The sequence below is a fragment of the Oryzias latipes genome, chromosome 3, assembly GCF_053564925.1.
Source record: "Oryzias latipes strain Hd-rR chromosome 3, Olatipes_Hd-rR_3.1".
Lineage (NCBI taxonomy): Eukaryota > Metazoa > Chordata > Actinopteri > Beloniformes > Adrianichthyidae > Oryzias > Oryzias latipes.
The window spans coordinates 28,799,682-28,819,926 of NC_136239.1; the positions used below are offsets into that span (position 1 = coordinate 28,799,682).

Sequence of the window (20,245 nt, forward strand, 5' to 3'; positions counted from 1 at the left end):
CCATCCAGCCCTGCATATCTCTTATTTTCTCCCATATTCACGGCTCAGAACCAATACTTGGGCCGCCAAATGTGAGTGCAGGGGAAGAGAAAGCGTGTTTTTCTGAGAGTTGCCATTTCTGACAGTGATAGGTGATGTCTGTTTGTCAATGTATCACTTTCAGCAGCAAGGTGACATTTAAAAATACATGATATCACTGTATTGCTCTACAAATGTATTGCAGCTTTACATTAAATTTAGAGGAGGTTTTCTTACTATTTCTATCAACTCCAAGTCTTCGACTCAAGTAACTTGCTTTCAATAACTGATAAAAGTGCAGAGGAGGCTAAAAAGTAGATGCAGAGATTTCTTGGTGGCAAAGCATGTTAAGCATAGAGAGGCCTTAAATGAGAATAGGCAAAAAGAATATTAGAGAACAGAGGATTTTTTATATAAACAGATAAGCCTAAAAATGATGTGTTAAACTAGTAAAAACATCCTGAAAGCCTTCTGAATCATTTAAAATGACCAAGAAAATGTCAGCAGCATTTTACAGAATGTCCTGTTTTGTCAACATGTGTTCAGTTTTAGTTTTCTGATCACCTAATACATAAAGAAAATCTATATATCTTAAGCCTCATCAATAATAACATTGTTTTTTCCCCCTCAACTTTAAGACTTATTATTTTTGACAGTTCTGACAGTTATTTTTTTAACTTAACATGAAAAGAAATATGTTTATTAGTCAGATAGATGCAGTTATACTCAACTTCTTTTAATATGTTTTTGTAAAACAAAAAACAAGGTGTCCTTTTATAATAAATAATCCCAACCAATGTGTACAAACATTACTTCTGTATGGAACCTCCTTCCTCACACGGATGTTCAGCCAAACTGGGACAGATGACATGTCATTCAAACAGAGGTCCCTTTCCCACTATAGGATTGTTTCAAGACGAATCATTTTTATACCTTCATTTAGCTCCATGCTCTTTATTTTTTTTTGTAATTAGAATCAGAGATTAAAACAAAAGTAATATTCAGTTACTAAAGCTGAAGTATGTAAATGTTTGTGTCTGTTTTAGAAAAGTGTATAAAGTTTCACTAGAACATTAACCCTTCGATAAACGAGGGAACATTGTACATAAGTGCCTGCCTCTAGTTTAGTTGATCTGTTTCATCTGCAGAAAGTCCAAATGCATTCATCTGGAATGAACCCCGCCAATCTATTTACCTCTCAAGTAGACTAGGGTCATGCATGATATGACCTTTGGTTTGAATGTCACTGGTTCTACTTTGGATACTGGCAGAATTAGACTTTGATTGGACAGATGCTCAGGAGTGTGTGTCCCACTGTGGTGCCTTTGAGCAAGGCAAGGCAGTTAAATGGAGTTACTCAGTAGCCACAGGCGATTGTTTTGAGAAATGTTCTCAAATAATTACGAAACCATCTGAGTGTTAACAGGGAGTGCAGACCTTTTAAGTATAAAAAAGGAAAAAGTACAACAACAATGTAGCTCAGAATCATTTATTTTTCTGGGCAAGAGAATGCCCACTTCACAAATCAGGGTCAGTACTCCGAAAAAATGTCCGACCTAAACCACGACATGATATCACTGACTCTGAAAAATGTAAATGAGTGACAAAAAGCCCAAAGTTACCATCCTGAAACCTTCTATGTGGGTACCCCAAGCTGTGCCTTGCAAGATACCACCCTGGGTGGTTGCCGTTCTGTCCACACCTTAATCCAGCTCTGCTAAGATTTTTTCCTTGCTCTGGATTAGGGCTTTAATATTCAATAATGCTGAGTCAGCATCTCCCTGCTGTGACAATACATCAGAAATACAAATGAGCATGAAATGGCTTGACTAAAAAAATGTGCTTTAATGATGGCAGAAAAACAAATGACACTTTAATGAGATCCACAGTAACAGCTTTTTTTTGTTGTTGTTAAAGTCTGGGGTTTAGAGGAAAGCCTCATTCTCTTGCGATTAGTTCATTGTAAAAATAATCTACATTTTGTGAGTTATTTAGCAAATTTATCCAAACAATGGATGACATGCTCATCTGTGGCACCATCTACTCCCAGCTGTGGTGCCCATTTTATTTGACAGCAGACATTAAACACTAAGTCACTTCTCTGTATCATGGCCTTAGCCCTTTAATGAGGCTGCAGCTAGTTATGGAGTGATAAATAACTTATTGTTTCACACTCTAATCGGTATTCACACTTTGAGCACATTAAAGGTTGTTAATTTAGGCAATCATTCCACTTAAAGGCCAAATGTGGAGACTGGCGCATATTTTCACTCATACCGTTGCAGTGCATTATAACCTCGGCACATCCATCACATGGTCCAAGTGACAGGCAAACGCATTTGTATGTGATTGGGTGACATAAAGGCAGTGTGAAGGCTGCTAACTCACTTAGCAGCAGCAGCTGTTGCAGAGCTGGGTCTTGGTGGCCAATTGCCTGAACGCTTTACTTCAGCTTTACTGACGCGAAAATAAACAGCTCAACGCGTTTGTAAGACAGCTTGCCATTCGTCTGTCCACGTCCAAGTATCCTCGCTTATGTCTTCAACAACGTTATCTTTTTAAATCACAAGAAAATAGATTTGTTATTAATATATTTTTTTGTGTTTAATTCTCACTCTTTTGATCAATAGTTAAAGTTTTCACCTAGGTCTGTTAGGGTTATGTAATTATCATTTGCTTACACGCTATTATCACCATGATATGTTCGTCTTAGTTCTATCTTTCAGTACAAAAACAATGACCTGAAAAGTTCTGATTATACAAGAATATGATGTTCCTGTTCTGCTTGATTTAATGTCCTACTTTTAATGTTATCAACCCTGGCCACCAATAAAACCAGACTTGATACACTGGGAAGGCAGAACTCCTCTGTGACAGTTCGCGCTGTGACAGACTGATTCTCCTTCTGCAGAAGTCTAGCAAAAATTCTCATCTCCTGTGTGGTTCTTCTCTTTATTAAGGAAAAAGTCAAAACCCTGACAGGTATTTTAATTATAATTAGGCTGTTTTTTGGCAAAAAAAAAACAAATGGTCATTTTCTGGGACAGTGTCTGCAGAGCAGCAGGAGTTTATTTAAGATTCACCTCTGACTTGTGGCCGGGACCACTGGCACATAGTATACGTGTCTCCTCGCTTCCCATTATCTAAGAGTTTACACTCTCTCCTGCTAGCTTACAGCCCCTAACAAACCCAACTTAACATTACCGGTGCAACTAAAATGACGAGCAATATTGAAGCTATCCAGCCGTACAGTTTGGAGCCAGATGCCAGCTCAGACGAGGAAAACAAGGGCTTACATGGACCTGGTTGTCTGAAGGTGGATGTATCAGAATGGAGCAGAGCAGGGAGAATGCAGCTTGCCATTGTAGGTCCTAAGTCACACCTACAAGGTTTTTCAAACTGCATTTTTTCTTCTGCTCCTGTCTCAAAAATGTCATTTTAAGCTGAATTTCTGTTATATATGTCCTCCATCAAGGGAAAAATGCCACAAGAACATGTTAAAAACACCAAAAACATTATTGGACACACACTCTCAAGTTGTATTACTTGACTAGGTAATTAAATAAATTTTTCTGCTTAATTTTATTTGTGCATAGTTAGTTTTACTTTGCTGTCACTTTTGTAAAACTTCTTTTAAAGCTAAATCACACAAAAAAAAAAACAGATACGGAATACAAACGTCCTTGGATCAAATTCATGTTGTTTCTCACATTAGTGGCTTCCTTATGTTTCTCCCTACTCCTGCCTTCCCTATACATTAATCTACGTCCTTAAGGTCTACTACGTATTTTCTGCTCCTCAGCTAATCTTCAGCACTGAATTATCATGCATTTAGCAGAAATCCAATCTCTAATTTTCTAAGCTGTGTCTCACATGCTTGCAGATTTGTGTTAACAACTTTTGTACAACACACCCTTGTTTTCAATTCCCCGTAAAAGCTTGAGTGTGATTTTGCACAACTGCAACATTTCAGCACACACATTTGTTTTCTCTCTTCCACCATAGAAAGCTTCAGCTCTAATCTTCAGATTTATGCGGGATTTGCATACATTCGTTAATAGCGTCGGGAGCAGAACATCAACACAAGGTGCTTAGACAACGTGAATTATTATTAGGGTTTCAGTCATTCCCACTTAATGATAAGTCAATATTTAGCCCTGCCAATGAAATAGATAAAAATGTGTGTTGTGGATTAAAGTTATCCAAGCTCTCTAGGAGACCAAAACCCCTCCACAACTTTAAACAAACTAAACACTTTTAAATACCTGAATATATTACAAAGGGCATGATACAAAGTGAAAGCATACAGATATTTACCTAAAAGCCTTACAGCCCAATTCACTGTTGTACTGATTGCTAATAATCTTCTTGGAAGCTCACAAATACTGCATTTGTTACAGTTTTTAACTAATTTAATATGCAAAAATGTAACTTATGAAAAAATTGCTTCCGTTGAAGCTTTCCGGACATAAACTCTTTGCTTGAAAAAAAGAAAAAAACTGTGTGTGTTTATAAGTGAGTGCACATGCAGTTTGTGCTCCACAGAGGCCAGAGTATGTGTCATGTCGGGAAATGAAATCACAGTGGATTGACTTTCTCACACGGAGCGCAGCGTTCCCCTGTGGACACACACATGTGGGTTACTGGTGCTGCCGAGCAAACACATAATCAAAGACACACAGGAACTCTTTTCCCCAGCTGATTGGTTGTCTTCTTGTCTGTTTTTATATCTTTTTTTTTGCTTCATCTTTAATCACAGGAATAGTCCCAGCTATGTGTGTGTGTATGTGATTTTCATAAGTGTATGCATGCTTCTCAAGTATGGGAGATTGCCAAATGATTTTGAGTTGTCACCACCCAGCAGGGATTTACTAAAAACTGAGATGCAAAGAAGTTTATGTTTTTAAAAAGTTTGTAAAACAGGGCAAAAGTGAATGGGATGTGAACAAAAAGATTCAACAAAGCACTAAAACAAACTATAAAAATGGCGAATGGGGGGGATTCTTAAAAGTTTGCTGTACATTTATAATGGAAAAAAGTCATAAAAATGTAATGGCTACACAAATACTTAACTCTTTACTTCCATCATTGGTTAAAAAATTCAATTTCTCCATCATTTATACACAATTAGCAAAACATTTTTCAGGTTAAATGTAAAAAAACAACTTAGTTTTAAACTTCAACAGGCCCCAGGTTTTCTGTCATACCTTGCAGGAATTGACAGATGCCGCAATGCAGTAGTGAAAAGATAGTTGTGTAAAAGGCAGAAGTCTCAGAACTCATGTGTGTCTACGTTTTCCTTAGTTACAAGCTAATTATCGTGATTTTAAACAATCATATCTACATTGTCTGGACATACGTGGCTGTTCTGATGCTGGTTTTGTTTAAATTGATAAAAATTATTAGATGCTGTGAGAAAAACCACTGTCATATGACCTTATCAAGCGACTGACATACAACGATCAGGTGTTGAAGTGAAAGACAAAAACGTAAAATCAGAACTTTCATGTCAATTCACCAAATTCAACTCTTGTCAGTTATTCATATTTTTAAAAGCTAAGCTTAAAAGGTATCCAACATTTACAAGATAACAAAGGAAAAAAGGGAACTGCAGAGCATTCATGAACACTCGCACTTTGACATGCTGTTTTAGCATCTGGTTTTGTACTATACACTTTTTTTTTAAAGCAAACCTAATTGAAAAGTCATTATCATAAATACATTAGAGAGAAAAAAGGTCTTCCTGTGTTAAGAGAACACTCAATCTTCCAAAGGGGCCAAATGCTGCCGTTTAAAATGCTCTGCTGTTGACCATGAATTGATGAGAGGCTTCTGCCAATGATTAACATTCGCTCAAAGGAAACTAAACACCAGAAAACAAAGTAAATATTCAATTAAAACTAGAACAGAAAATGCCAAGGATGTTAAGCTGTATAGATCCTCACAAAAAATGTGAGCAGTGGATAGAAAAAAAAGAACAAAATGTCGAAGGATGGATAAACTGACTTTAAGTTATCTGTACATTTGCACTCCCTCTTACACACAAACTCCACTTTCACAACTACACCAGGCTTGGACTGAGCTAGCTTAACTACTGGGATAATTTCCCTCCAGCAAATGGTCAATGTGCCCTTGAAAAACATATTTGATTATTACTCCCCCCCCCCCCCCCCCTCCTTTTTTCTTTTAGCATCATCACAGCCATTTTCATCACGCACTCTGATGATGGCACGGCAAGGCGCGTTAAGATAACACCCCGGCACCGCCAGGCTTTTAACACTTAAACGGTGAAAAGGGATATTCAGATTTGTCCTTGAACGTTTGGATGGGGCCTGCTGGGCTGGGACAGAGGGAGGGAGCAAGAGAAGGAGTTAAAGAAATGCACATGTTTTCAAGATACCCTCACTTTCAGAAAAAGTGAGGCAGGAGAGCATTACGCTAGCACCTGCCGTGAGAAATGGTGTTGGTGGGGTTGGAGGGCAGAGGGAAGAGTTAAAAGAAATGGGATCCTATAAAGAAAAAGTGTAAAGCATAAAATATTAGTAAAGTAAATAGAGAGCCAACAGAGACACTGGAGGCACAAAAAGGCCACATGCCACACCTGCTTTTTTGATTTTTAAATATCATTTAACCTCTATCTTGACTGAAAATCTCACACACAAAGTAAAATGTAAAATAAAAATAGCAAATATTGAGGTTAAAAGTTGCTTTTAAATTGCAGGAAGCTCATTCGCAAAATTACATATATTCAAGCAGGCAATGCACCTTAATTACCAATATTGAAATGTCCTTTAAACAAAAAAACGTGTTAAAAATCTGGAGGCACAAAGTAAATGGTTGCAGCCATTTTCAATGTTATGCCAAAAAGCTAAACATGGCTAGACAGCACAAAGACAGAAAACAACTTTGGCTTTATTTAAAATACATTTCTCAACAAGAGCAGCATCGCTGTCAGCAGCCAGTGACACTCAGGCTGTTCATTGATACTTTTGAGGTTAGTCTGAATGACACCTATCAGCTGAATGACGTTAAAAGTATAAACAAAAATTAGAAGACAAAAGAAAAAAAAATGGGAGTTTATGGTGTCCATAAAACAAAGAGTTTCAAAGAGACTCGTGTATTTTAGGCTAAACAGTCTTTTATCTCTTCTTTTTAAAATGACACTATAAATATGTATAATATAATCTGCAGAAACTATTTTTTTATTAATCAAATCTAATACATACATTAGTTTACCAAAATATATTTTTATCCTGTGGTTCCTGTGTTCAGCGACATCACATTTCCATTCACATAATAAGCTAAACTTAATATTGAGCTTCTGAAAGATCAGCAAACTGTTTCTTGTTTTTCTTCATTGGCACTTTTGCTTAAGCATATATAACTAAATATGATTGAAGCTTATGAATCAATTCTCGTGTGTTTATGTGTGTGCACACAAGCTGGAATGTGTATCTGTTGCCAGACAGCTGTCTCCTGGCATTGCTGTTCCCCTGCAGTGTGTGTGTATGGTTGTTGACAGTGTGGATGGTAATGTGTGATAGATCGCACTTCAGGGACACCGTAATCACATCAGCCTAACCTAGTCTATCAGCTGGACACAATGGGATACCCTTCACTCCTCCTTTAATCTGCTCCATCTAGCTCTTCACTGTTCTTTGTTGTTTTATGCTCTCCTGCTCACTTTCAACCTTTTAGTTGGCAGCTTTTTCAGAGCTTTTTATTTATTTGATTAGTGTTGTACTTGTATTTTATTAAATATTTCACTGTTTTTTTTAAATAGAGCTTGTTTGTTAAGTTTTGCTCTTTTGCTCTTAATCAGTGTTTTCTTGAAAGAGTAACTTATTTCTAAATATTAACTCACAACTTTTTCCCTTCTTAATTCATTATTTTAAATCTCTTTTTAGAGTCCTTTTTTTTGTCCACTGGACAAAAGTTCAAATCCCTGGACATGTTGGAGGAGAAAAAAGTGAGTGGTTGCAAGGTTGCAGTAAGTACCCCCACTCTTAAAGAGGTGTAGCTGTATTGTTGGGCCGAACTGGCCTAAAACAGACATGTGAGTTGAGGTTACATAGCCGGCCTCAGGGTTCCCCAACAGTCGAAGGCACGCAGCGAATGGCCCTTAGCCTTTCTACCACCGCTAGCACTACAATCCATCACACCATATGTTCTCAATGGGGAAGCTAATGCTACTGACTGATGAATGAATGGGGGCGTATAATAGGAGGAAGGAGGGGGGTAAGGAGGAACGTATGGAGAAGGAGGCTAGGCAAAGCTCCGGAGGGGATGGCGGGGTAGACAAATAGAAAATACATGCATAAAATACCTAAAAAGAGTGTGCAAATTTGAAAAAGTGAGAGATGAAGGTGATCCAAAGGTGCGGAGCATATGGGGGGCCTTGACATAATGGCCTTATTACATGCTCAGCTAGGGTTGATAAAAGAAGATATATTTTAAATAAAGAAAGGAATTATAAAACAAATAAGCTAAGAGGATAGAAATAGTTTAACAATAAAAAAAAACACAACTTGTTAACATGGAAAGTTGTAAAAAAAAAAAAATAAAATGAAATGAAATAAATAAATAAATAAATTAGGCCTGCACAATATATCGCAAATTTATCGTTATCGCAATATCAAGCTGTGCAATATGCATTTCGCAAAAGACGGCAAAAATTGCAATAAATGGTTACCTTAAATATGCTAAAAAAATCTTATGGATGCTTGAAGTATTTCACCAAACCAAAAAATCCCTTTTTGTATTTGACCAATCGAATGGACCCCTTTACATCATAGAGCAATCGGATGGAGTTCTATCATGATAGATGTTCGTCTCCTATGTAGATGTGGGTCATTTGGAATGCAATTTTTAAACTTTTGCTGTGAAATTTAATTATGTTTTTGGTTGTTTTCCTATATGTTCATATACCGCAAGTTATATCATCATCGCAATATTAACCACTAATATCGAAATTTTTCTTTATATTGTGCAGCCCTAAAAAAAAAAAAAAAAAAAATGGAAAAAAAAAAAGTATCTTGAGGATGCACATATTTTTAGTGGGTAGAGATTTTGTGTGCATGCCTTTGTTGATAGTTTAATAGACAACTATAGACCTGCCCATATGGGGCCATTGTTTATGTGTGATGAATTGAGTCCACGTGTCTGTCTCTGGCATTCAACACTAAGCAAACCCTGCCCAGGGCACCCTGTTGACTCTTTGTGTGTGTGTGAGACTGGGGAGGGGGGTGCCTGCAGTACTTCTACATGTCTGAAGGTGTGTATGTGTGAGAGAATGAGGGTGTATTTCTCCTGCTGTGTGCTTGGCAGTGCCCTCAACAGTGCCATCCTGAGTGTGTTTCATCATCATCTGCCATGACAAAGATATCTAATGACACACACGTACACCGACACGCACACATAGACGTGCACAGTCCCATCTGTGCCATGGTATCCGGGTGCTTTGGGACGCTGCGGGAGACGAGGACAGGGAAACGACCCCACGATCCTACACCATGTGTCTTACTCTCAACCGTCTTCCTTTCCCTACTTTCTCCTGTCGTTTTCTACATCCATTATTGCTCTTCGCTCTAACTAGACCATCTATCAACTTTTTAAAATAAATTGAATATGCCAAATAGGTTTAAAAGCCAAAAACTTTTCTGAAGTGTTTAAGTAACCTTGGAAATATACAGTAAGTGGATTTTCTATGAATTATTGTCAACAATAAGAAAAAGTAAAAGGAAACTTGTTATAGATCTTTTTTTTTTCTAAATATGTTCCGACACTCACCTGGAATGTCTTTGTACACTTCCCCACTCTCAGCATTTCCACAGCACACCAGGGTATCATCTACAAGCCGGCCTCCACAGCATTGAACCCCATAGCCATCATGAAGGCTCCCACTGCAGCAGAGCTGGCCGCCTGTCATGGAGTAAGGAACCCCCCCACAGCATCTGTCACCCAGCCCCACGGAGACTCGGCCCTGCAAGTGGTCAGGACAGCAGTATTCATCTACAAAGACAAGGACAGATGAAGGAAACGCTTGAACAACGTGGAACGTTTTGATCCCAGACAATGAAACACAATAAACCCGATGTTAATGCACACAAACAAAGTGAAACTCACTGGTTTTAACAAGAACATAATATCCTTCACAGCACTGGTGCCCTGGGAGAGATGGGATCAGTTTGCCATTGCAGCACACCGGGATGGAAAAATTATTCCAACTCATATAACTGCCGTCACAACAATAATGATGCAGCTTCTTCATGTGTAACTGTCCAGTGCAGCAAACCTGTGTGACACAGTCACGTGCATGGAAGAAAGTACAGTATGTAAAAAAATGCAGGTAAATAAGGTGCCACATTTAAACCTTCCAACAGACACTCTAGTGAGCCAATCATGAAGCAGAAACTCTTGTCTTTATTCATTTAAATATTTTAATATAAAGCATCTTAATTCAACTTTCTTTTCCATCCAAATTCTGGGGTAGAATTTATTGCTAAATGCACTAAACTGGTGCCGTGAGACTGACTAAATATACCATATTTTCTGCACTACAAGGTGCTTTAAAAGCTTTTTTTCTCTCTCAAAAAAGTGCGCCTTATAATTCGGAGCACCTTATATTTGGATTCTTTTTGGTTCTGCTGACTTATGTCGATGCAATTTTGAGTGGTACACAGCGCTTTGTCAAAATGTTTGGTTAGGGGTTATTGGTAATACGCTAACAGATGTAGCGATATTGACCTTTTTTTTACGTATTACTAAATATGTTGGGAGTTAGCGTAGTCACAGTAACATTTGTTTTAGCTGTATTTGTCTGTTTTGTTTTATGTGTTGCATAAAAGTTGGGAGTTACAGTTATTGTGAATAAACTAACACCTGCTACATTGCCAATGTGTAGTGTGTCACAAACAAGTTATAGAATTATTGAACGCAGCTATTAAAAGCCTGACTGACTGACAAATTGATCTGTGACACTTTTTCTCACTAAATGTTTGGTATGGTGTGTAAAATGTGGTTTGTTTGTTATAATAAGCAGCAAAATAGCCTACTATGCCTGAGAAAATGGCCATCCTGTCTGATCTCTATATTTCTAGAAGAGCCGTGTGCCTCTAACGGAGGATTAATTTTTTTGTGATCTTAAATATTGTTACCACTCCTGCAGCTAGATGCTGTGCGGTAACTACAGCCTTTCGCAATGCTAACCTGACTGTGATTCAATGACAAAAGGGTCAAAGTGAATAATGGATAAGCTATTCTGGTAATGCTATTTTTGTGGATTGTGGTTCCCACAGAAGGCTATGATAAGTTTTTCTTTTGAAGGAGTTTGTGTGCTTCTTAGTCTGGAATACAGTGAGGATTGTAAGGATGACTCACAACTTGTAGCAACTGGAGATTTACATTACGATAATGAGGGTGGAAATAAAAATATTAAAACAGTAAGGACAAAACGTAAAAAAATTAAATGTTAATTTAACAACAAAAAATGCAATCATAAATATTATAAAAGGCAGAAAAAGCAAGGGTCATAAAACGAAACAAATACAAGTACAAATACAAGCAAAGAATGAAAATGTTCACCTGTTTATCTGGATCGAAGCAGGATGTCCCACACACACTGTGATTCAAAGGACACTGCAGGTATGAGCATCTAAACCTTAAAACACCTGCATTGTTCAAGTCCCTCCCCGAGGAGGGTGTAACCCTTGCCCCTCCCTGGGTGCATGATCTAAGTGTCCGTCTTAAAACTTCGTAGCCGAGCATGATTCCATTGGGTTTGCCTGGATGGGACCAATGGAGTTGTACCGACCTGGCAAAGGAGGGTTGGGGTGGGGGAGGTAAAAAACAAAGTGAAAGTGATAGGTGGGGGTGCACGTCTCCTTCACACTCCTTTCACACAAATGCACACTTGGAGTCACACACAAACTTTCAAGTACACACATGCATTCATGCATAGTTAATGCCTGACAAAGCTGAGTTACAGTGTCAGTGTGCGTGTCTCTTTATACACTTCACAGTATTGATTTTCCTCCCCTTTTTATCTGTGATATTTTTGGCAGGAGAAAAGGTTTGTGAAGCTGCACAGTTACAAACTGTACACCGCTCTTAGGGAAAAAAACAAGCCAAAAACCAGCGCATCGATTAGCCAACAAATTACATAGATAACTGTGTACTTAACAGAGCACAGTAGTAATTTTTATGTTTTCACCCACTTGTTTAGCAATTTTTACTACGACAACAAAAAAAACATTCATATCTTCTTCCACTTTCGGCTTCTCCCATCAGGGGTCGCCACAGCGAACAAGTCGCATGGTAAATTTGGCAATGTTTTACGCCGGATGCCCTTCCTGACGCAACCTTCTCTAACCGGGCTTGGGACCGGCAGAGGTAGAGAAGGGAACAGGGAGCAGCCTGGAGTCGAACCCGGGTTTCACGGACGGAAGGCGCCGCAAACCAGCACGAGCTAAACTGGCTCCCAAAAAAAATGTTTGTTTTTTGTGTTTTTTTTTTTTTTTTTTTTTTTTTAAAAAACATTCATATAACATGTTATATTTCTAAGCATGCATTGAACAATGACTAGAAGATTTTTTTGTGGTCTAAAAACATTACAAGTGGAAGAAATTTCTTGTACAACCTTTTGAAAACAATATAGAATTTTGCTTAGCCTTGTTTGCAGTAGTTCTTCTTAAATTGTAAAAATGTTTCTGAATTCTGAAACTGTTCCTTAGTTTTACAAAGTCTATATGTTTAAAGAATCCATGTGTATTAATGCACACAGATTATTTGAGATTCAGAATGAGTCAGTTTGTTGTCTTCTTCTGACTAGATTTGTCATTTTCTACAAACTACCCTTCTGAATATAAAATAAACTTTCACCACATGGGGCAACATGTTTTATTAGAATTTTATGCTGTTATGATCTAAAAGTGAAGAGCTAAAAAAAAAAACCCAAAGAAAACCGCATGAAGAATTTTGTGCCAACTCCTTCTTTTATCAAAGTTAAAACTTTGTCCTTTTGAGGCAGAAAATTCACAGATTTCAAACTATTCACACAAAATAAAAATAATTAAAAACTATTATTTTTAAAGATTCATGTATAAAATTAGAAGTAACAGGAAAAGTATTTGCATTACATTACGGCATTACCTGGGACTGATTACTTGAACATGTGGAGTGCTCCAGTCAGCAGGCAGGTCTTCTACAGTGGTTGTTTTTGTGACATTGCTTCTAGTACAAGCATATTTTGTGCACGCTTCCACCTGTAGTCATAAACCATGACAGAAAACTAAATGAAAAGATGTGCTTGCATGTTGCCCTTTTGTTGAATTACTCTTCCTTTTACAAATGCATACCTGAATACTGTAGATTGTAAAAGGCAATAGGTCCCCCAACAGGTATGAGCCAGAGTTCGGATCCACACTGTCATGTAAATGGTCATTAAGATATATTTTGTAACCAGTAACAGCTCCATTGGGTTGAAGAGGAGGGAACCAAAGAACGCGTGCTGTACTGCTGTTTACAGGAATCACTTCTGGTGCCAGCATCCCTTCTGGCTCTGAGAATTGTGCGAGAATTGCACATTAGATGAAACATCTTAAACACACTCATCAAAGCATGGTAAATGAGATCTACCTAAATAAAATGGTAAATATATTTCACAATTGATTAAGTCCCAAAGTGCTTTACGGTCACAGTCCCATGACACATTTTGTCCCACACACACACATTCACACACTGATGGAGGCTCTGCTGCCATGCAAGGCAATAACCAGATCATCAAGAGCAATGTGGGCTTCAAAGCCCTGTCCAAGGACATTTCAACACATGGATAGGCAAGATGGGAATCGAACTTGCGATCTTCCAATCATAGACTGACCACTCTTCATCTGGTCCCCTACTTCTGCTTTTACCCCTTTCTCTACCTTCTTTAAGGTCTAAAGGGCTTAAAAAATAACAGTCCAGTTTCCCACGCATAGTCACATCAATGGCAGCAGAGCTGCAATGGTAGATACTGGCAAAAGTTGAGTTTTTTCTTTTTATTCTTTTTTGTGTATTTTCTTTCTGTATCGGAGTGGGACTTCGTTGTTTTTGTGGATCTTTGTGTGTGTTTGTCTGTCTCTGATTACTTTCAGGTGTGGTGCTTGAAAGGGTGTGGCTCCCATTGGATCCAAGCTGATGGAGGCAGCAGAATAAAAGCACCATGTGGACCTCCAGCCTGTGAGAGGGGAGCTTGGCTGCAACCTGCCTCCACTGCAGCTTGGCTGCAACCTGCCTCCACTGCAGCTTGGCTGCAACCTGCCTCCACTGCAGCTTGGCTGCAACCTGCCTCCACTGCAGCTTGGCTGCAACCTGCCTCCACTGCAGCTTGGCTGCAACCTGTCTCCACTGCAGCTTGGCGCTCTTCTCCACCTGTTTTGTAGTTTGTGTTGCACTTTGTAGTTTTTGTTGTTTTGTGTCCAGGCCCACTCTATGTCTGTCTTTTGTTTGTAGTTATGTTAAAGTGAACTGCCATTTTCTTTCACAGAGGTTTTTCTCCTGTTTATGTTAGTCTAGGGAAGTGAGTGTTTTGTCATTGATTTCCATTTTCTTTCATTCACAGGTAAGATTTCAGATTTCAGTTAGGTGGGGTTTTGTTTTTTATTTTGACCTCGGTTCACCCTAAAGCCTTTTTGCTTAACCTTTTAACTTCTTGTTGTTTGGGTATTTTTTTAATTTGTAAATAAATATGTTTTTTTTTACGGAATCTTTTGGTGTTTTGTTATTTTCATTCATTTTCATTCAGGGCAAAAACGTCACTTTTATGTTATGCTCCTCTAGGTCCCCCCAGACATACAAAGGGGCATAACAAGCGTAAGCTTGGTTAGGTAAAAGACACGAAGAATACTTCACTTCTAGCTTTGCTGTCTACTTATGATGATAGAATTCATCATTGGAAAAAAGAAATAATCATGAATGCAGTGTGGGAATAGAATAGGACAGGGGTAATCATACAGACACTACATATTATTCCAAATGAAAATGTACTCAGCTATGAGAAGTTAACCCAATTCATTTGCTGCCAGCACACTTACCTAAACCCAACCTGGCTCTACATTTCATTTACCACAGGATGGCATTGTTAACGCAATGCTGAACACTGAACCTCTTTCCCTGATACACACACATAACTTACTTGCAAATTAACCCTGATTTTAGCATTGCCCTATAGATTGCTGGCTGTGTTAGGATGGTTGGTGGGGTTGAGCTGCATTAGTTAAAATATATTAGAGCCCCCTTGATGTGTATGTGTGCACAATCGTATAGCCGTAAAATAATGAAATTACATAGAGAGCTCTATCAGTTAAACGAGCCATGCTTTGCCTTTAGCACCAAATGATTTTCTAATGTTTTTAATGCACTTTTTTATTATACTATTCAGATTAGAGAGAAAAAGGAGACCCCTGACATATGATTATGTTCAGACTCTGAGAATCTGCGAGGAAGAAAAGGAGGAGACCGTCCAACAGTCTTAGAGGGGAAAGACGAGAGAAATAAAACACCAAATGGTGCTGGATTGGAGAGATTTAAACAGTAAAATTTACTTCAAGAAGAGTAGTTTCAGGATCCAAAGGCAAAAAAGTTGTCAGTTGGATATCTTTAAGTCAAGTTAAAAGTGGATTTGATATTGAGAATAAATATAAGAAATACAAATAAGAACTTCTGATTAAATGAAATATGTACTTACTTCCATCTGCTGTGGTGACATTAACTACAGTCTTGGATGTATTGTGTGCTCCATTGAAGACTTGTAATGAGACCAGGTAGTTGGTACTGGGCCAAAGGTTGTTAATCACAGTGGACTTAACGTCTGGTCCAAATGTTTGCGTCAGACCTGGCTGCGGAGGCTCTACAGTGAGGAAGAAACATTCAACCTCTCCTTGGAGATCTTGCAAAGCTAAGAATCAAAAGAGAAAACAATTAAGGAATTAGATAAATAAAAAAAAAGATTGAGCCCAAATGCCAGCTCGGTACAATTTTTTAATTTTTTTATTTATTTTGTAAAAACAAAAATGACTCTTTAAAAGCCCTTTGTATGCTCATCTATGTATCCAATCCACCTGAGGGGTAAGGTGTGTGTGCATTTGTGTATTGTTTGTCAAAAAAATGTAGTCTTTTTAAAAAGGAAAATCCCTGCTAAAAGGAGGGTGTTTAGTGAGAGGAGGCCATCTTACATGGTTGTGTCCAGTTGACTTGTAAGGCTGTGTGATTGACAGGATGAACAGACACTGATGGAGACTTTTGTGGAAGCCCTGCCATGGTCCATGCCGCAAAAACCTCTCCAGCAGTCTGACCCACATCATTTTGAACCTCTAACTGGTACTGGTATTGTGTAAATCTGTGGAGAGATAAAAATAAGTGATTTCTTGAACAAGCTATACATTAACATAAAACTCTGATCTCTGGTTGGAGACAGTAAAGTAAAATAAAAAAACATTATTATTTCCAACTATTTCAAAGTATTATTAAAGAGGTACAACCACATACCAGCATCACAGGTACATTGGGGCAAAAAATGTTTGGCAGCTGAGGATTCTAAAGGACACTGTACCAACAGTGAAGCATGAGGGTGGTAACATTATATTCTGATTTTCTACAAAGGGAACAGGACAACTGATCTGTATTAAGGAAAGGATGGATGGTTTCATGTATAAAGAGAATTTGGACAAAATTCTTCTTCCATCAGTGAGAGCATTGAGAATGAAACATGTCAATATCTTGCAGTATGACAATAATTTAAATAGAAATATCATCTGGGCAATGAGGAAGTGCCTACATAAAAAGGATTTCAAAGTTTTGGAGTAGTCTAGTTAGTTTATGAACATCAAATAAATAGGGGATTTGTAGAGAGAGCTGAAAGTCTGCGTTGCCCTTCAACAGGTCTAAAACATCACAGGTCTGAAGAAGATCTGCATGGAGGAAGGGGCCAAAATAGCAGCGTGTGTGCAAACTAGGTGAAAGCCTTTGACATCCATCATTGCCAACCTTTACATTGTACATTGTACAAAGTACAGTGAACTTTTTGTATTTTAACTTATTTTCTGCACGATTATACAAATAAATACACAGAATATTAGGATTCCCTGAATTATTATTTTACGTTCTGTCTCTCATAGTTGAAGTCTATCTATAACATTACATTTCTCATCTATTTAAGTGGAATAAACTTGTAGAATCTGTGACTATCTTTGTGCCACTGTCAATGGCAGAGGGACATTTGTTAAAAAATATAATGGCAAGTGTCAAGATTAGTTTGATCTATGTCGGGTGAACATCCTGCTTAGTTGAGGCAGCCAAACACCCTTAGATAAAGTCATTATGGTAGACTACTTTGAACAAATTACTAATATTTGAGGCTTCTTGGTGGCAGCTATAATCATATAAAAAACATTCCCAAATCATCACTTAGCAATATTTAAAACAACAAAAGGCCAGCAAGTTGGTTAGTTATTTTAATACCCAGTTGAGAATGAAACCCGAAGCAGTTCAGCAGACACAAACAAAAAAAGTATTTCCACCAAGTGCCAAACTGAGATTAGGGGATGGTGTGTGGAAAACAATTTAATTCTTTGGGATATTTGCTTAATGTATCTTTGAGCGGTATTAAGAGATCGGCATCAGCAGCAGCTCGCCGATCGGCTCTGCACACACTGTTTGCTGCAGCGCCGGCGTTTGCTCTAGAGCTCATTTCGATAATCTCACCTGCTTAGGCCTTTATCTTGGTAGAACAATTTGGTCCCGGAGTAAACATGGAGCCAACGATGGAGATCTTCAGAGGGAGGCGGGGATGTGGCTGTTGATGCAGGGGCTGAGGTTACAGCCAGGGGTTCACGGGATTTACGTCTGAGCAAGTTGTATCTTAGAAGGCCATTAAAACAAAAAACAGTAAAGATGCACAGCTGGGTGTTGAAGAATCCATTACCACAAAAGAGCACAAATACTATAGACGTATACACATTCAAACCAATGGAGACCCACGTGTGCACATTCATTATTTAACTGACTCTTAGCCATCATTTCCTCTTCTTCTGCAGCTTTTTCATCATCTCCATTCTTCTACTTTCAATGTATCCCATCCCTCCCTCCCTACGCCCCTCCATCTGTTGTTTTTCTGCACGGTTTGTGTTTTCCTCTCCCCACAGTAATGCTAATTTTTGCTGTAATCAGAAGAGAAGGGCTTAATGCTGCCTTTTAACCAACCCACTTAGACAAACACACAGAGCTGGGCAGTGCAGAAAAGGGAGACGGGCTTATGCATTTTAATCGGCTGCTAGGAAAGCGGACATTCATTTTAGGGATAATCGCAGACAGAGTAAGACGGGAGGAACAAAAAGGACTGGAATGTACATGAGAACTGAGAAAAACTAAATGAAAAACACTAAACTCATTAACGCAGCACCCATCTTAGCAGCTCGATGCACTTGTCCAGCATCTCCCTTTTTTTGGACTTTATAGCAATAAGTGAACATCAACAAATGTGCTTTTCTACAGCTTTATGAACATTTTAAGTTGCTGCTTATAGTTTGTAGGTTTTCATTGTTAGTGAGAGAAAAAAACAAAGCTGACTCCTATAATGTAAAGTTTTTTTGATCATTCTTCTGGAGTTTTATAAAATAAAATTCATATCTTGACAAGAATCTACTTAGGCAAGTTTTTTTTTTTTTTTTTGTATACAGTTATGTTAGAAATATATATTTTTTCATTTTAAGTTATAATAACCTAATTTATAGGACTTTTTTACTTTAACAGACTGAATTAATATCCCTTAAATGGAGTAATCTGCCATTTATGTGCGATGAAACAGAAGTTGGAAACAGAGATACAGCTTTTCTTTCATAGAATTTATTCTTACCTGATATTTGGTCCGTTTGGTCGGCTTGGGGGTTGCCAGGAAATGGCCAGGAAAGATTCACTCACTGACACTATTGACAGAGGTGCAAGGCCTCCGGGCCTTGAGGGGAAAGTGGTAACAGGAGTTGGGAGACTTTCTGTGCATCCCCCAACATGACCTCCACCCTCAGAGCACGCTAGCACTGTGACGCTGTAGTTTGTGTAGGGAACAAGATTTGTTACGGTGACATTGAGAAGAGCTCCATCGGCAGCATCATGGGAGAACTGGGGTTCTGGGAGACGGATCTCATACCCATGAACCTCTCCATTGGGTATAAGAGGAGGGGACCAAGCGATCTGAAACCAAATTATTTTTGAGAGTTATATGATCAATTGAGAATACTAGCAGAAGTAGTTTAAAAAAAAATCATTCAACCTATTCAATTGTATGACTCGTCATTTTTAAATTTAACAATAAAAAAGTTTCAAATGGAGGAAAAGGATTTTAGAGCAAAAGTTATTACAACACATCCATCCATAATCACAAGTACTTTACAATCCAATACTCAATGTTATCGGACATAAGGGTAACAAGGGTATCCACACATGTGCGTGTTAAACTGTCTTGTGGGAATGATAACCTGACTTTGACTTAAGCACAAGATTCTTTTCATCATTTAAAATAGAGCACACCCACACACACACACCCACACACACACACACACACAAAACATGGTAAAATAATGGAAGCGACCGGTAATGGAATTGCTGCATGCAAAAACAAAAGCCTGCTGCCAGCGAGCGCTGCATCTGATTTGGAAACAGTTCAGTCTGTCAGCATTTCAGGGTAAGGCAACCTGTACACACAAACTGTGGCACACATGTGTTCAGCATTTGCAGTCAAACACACCTTCATACATCTGAGTGATATTTGCTCTCTTTACAATTATCTGTCTGTTGATGAAATGTACATGCATACATTTAAAATATACAGTGACACACAACAGCATTGTTACAATAAATAACTACATAGCTTTCTGATATCCACAAGCTTTGGTGATTAATGGGTCAGTGTTGATTAGAATATTAAGAATGAACATTGAGGCTAATTATTTCTCATCCACCCTTCATATTCATTTAACAAGTGACACTGTGAGGTGATATAGGACACCAACACACACATGCATAAACATGAGTAATGCCTGGACTACACAAAGAGAGGCAAACTACAGGACACACACAAACAAACCAGAACAGGGCAGGGTCATTTTGAGTTAGGCAGCTCATTTCCCAAAGTGCGTGTTGGGTGTGCTCTCTGGTGGAAGTCATTTTACAGATTGAATAGCTTGATGTAATC

The 20,245-nt window shown here is 38.3% G+C and overlaps 1 protein-coding gene across 5 annotated transcripts in view; it reads right to left on the reverse strand.

The window, feature by feature from the left end:
* Nucleotides 1-20,245, reverse strand: part of ush2a (Usher syndrome 2A (autosomal recessive, mild)) — a 190,681-nt gene that overhangs the window by 52,419 nt on the left and 118,017 nt on the right. For all 5 annotated transcript variants that reach the window (XM_078945239.1, XM_023953554.2, XM_078945241.1 and 2 more), the window contains exons 54-62: nt 18,911-19,245; nt 17,761-17,916; nt 16,233-16,396; nt 15,746-15,955; nt 13,374-13,576; nt 13,168-13,280; nt 11,602-11,830; nt 10,144-10,312; nt 9,808-10,029 (exon numbers count right to left, since the gene is read on the reverse strand). In XM_078945239.1, coding sequence (XP_078801365.1) covers nt 9,808-10,029; nt 10,144-10,312; nt 11,602-11,830; nt 13,168-13,280; nt 13,374-13,576; nt 15,746-15,955; nt 16,233-16,396; nt 17,761-17,916; nt 18,911-19,245 — 1,801 coding nt within the window. The remainder of the gene's footprint in view (nt 1-9,807; nt 10,030-10,143; nt 10,313-11,601; nt 11,831-13,167; nt 13,281-13,373; nt 13,577-15,745; nt 15,956-16,232; nt 16,397-17,760; nt 17,917-18,910; nt 19,246-20,245) is intronic.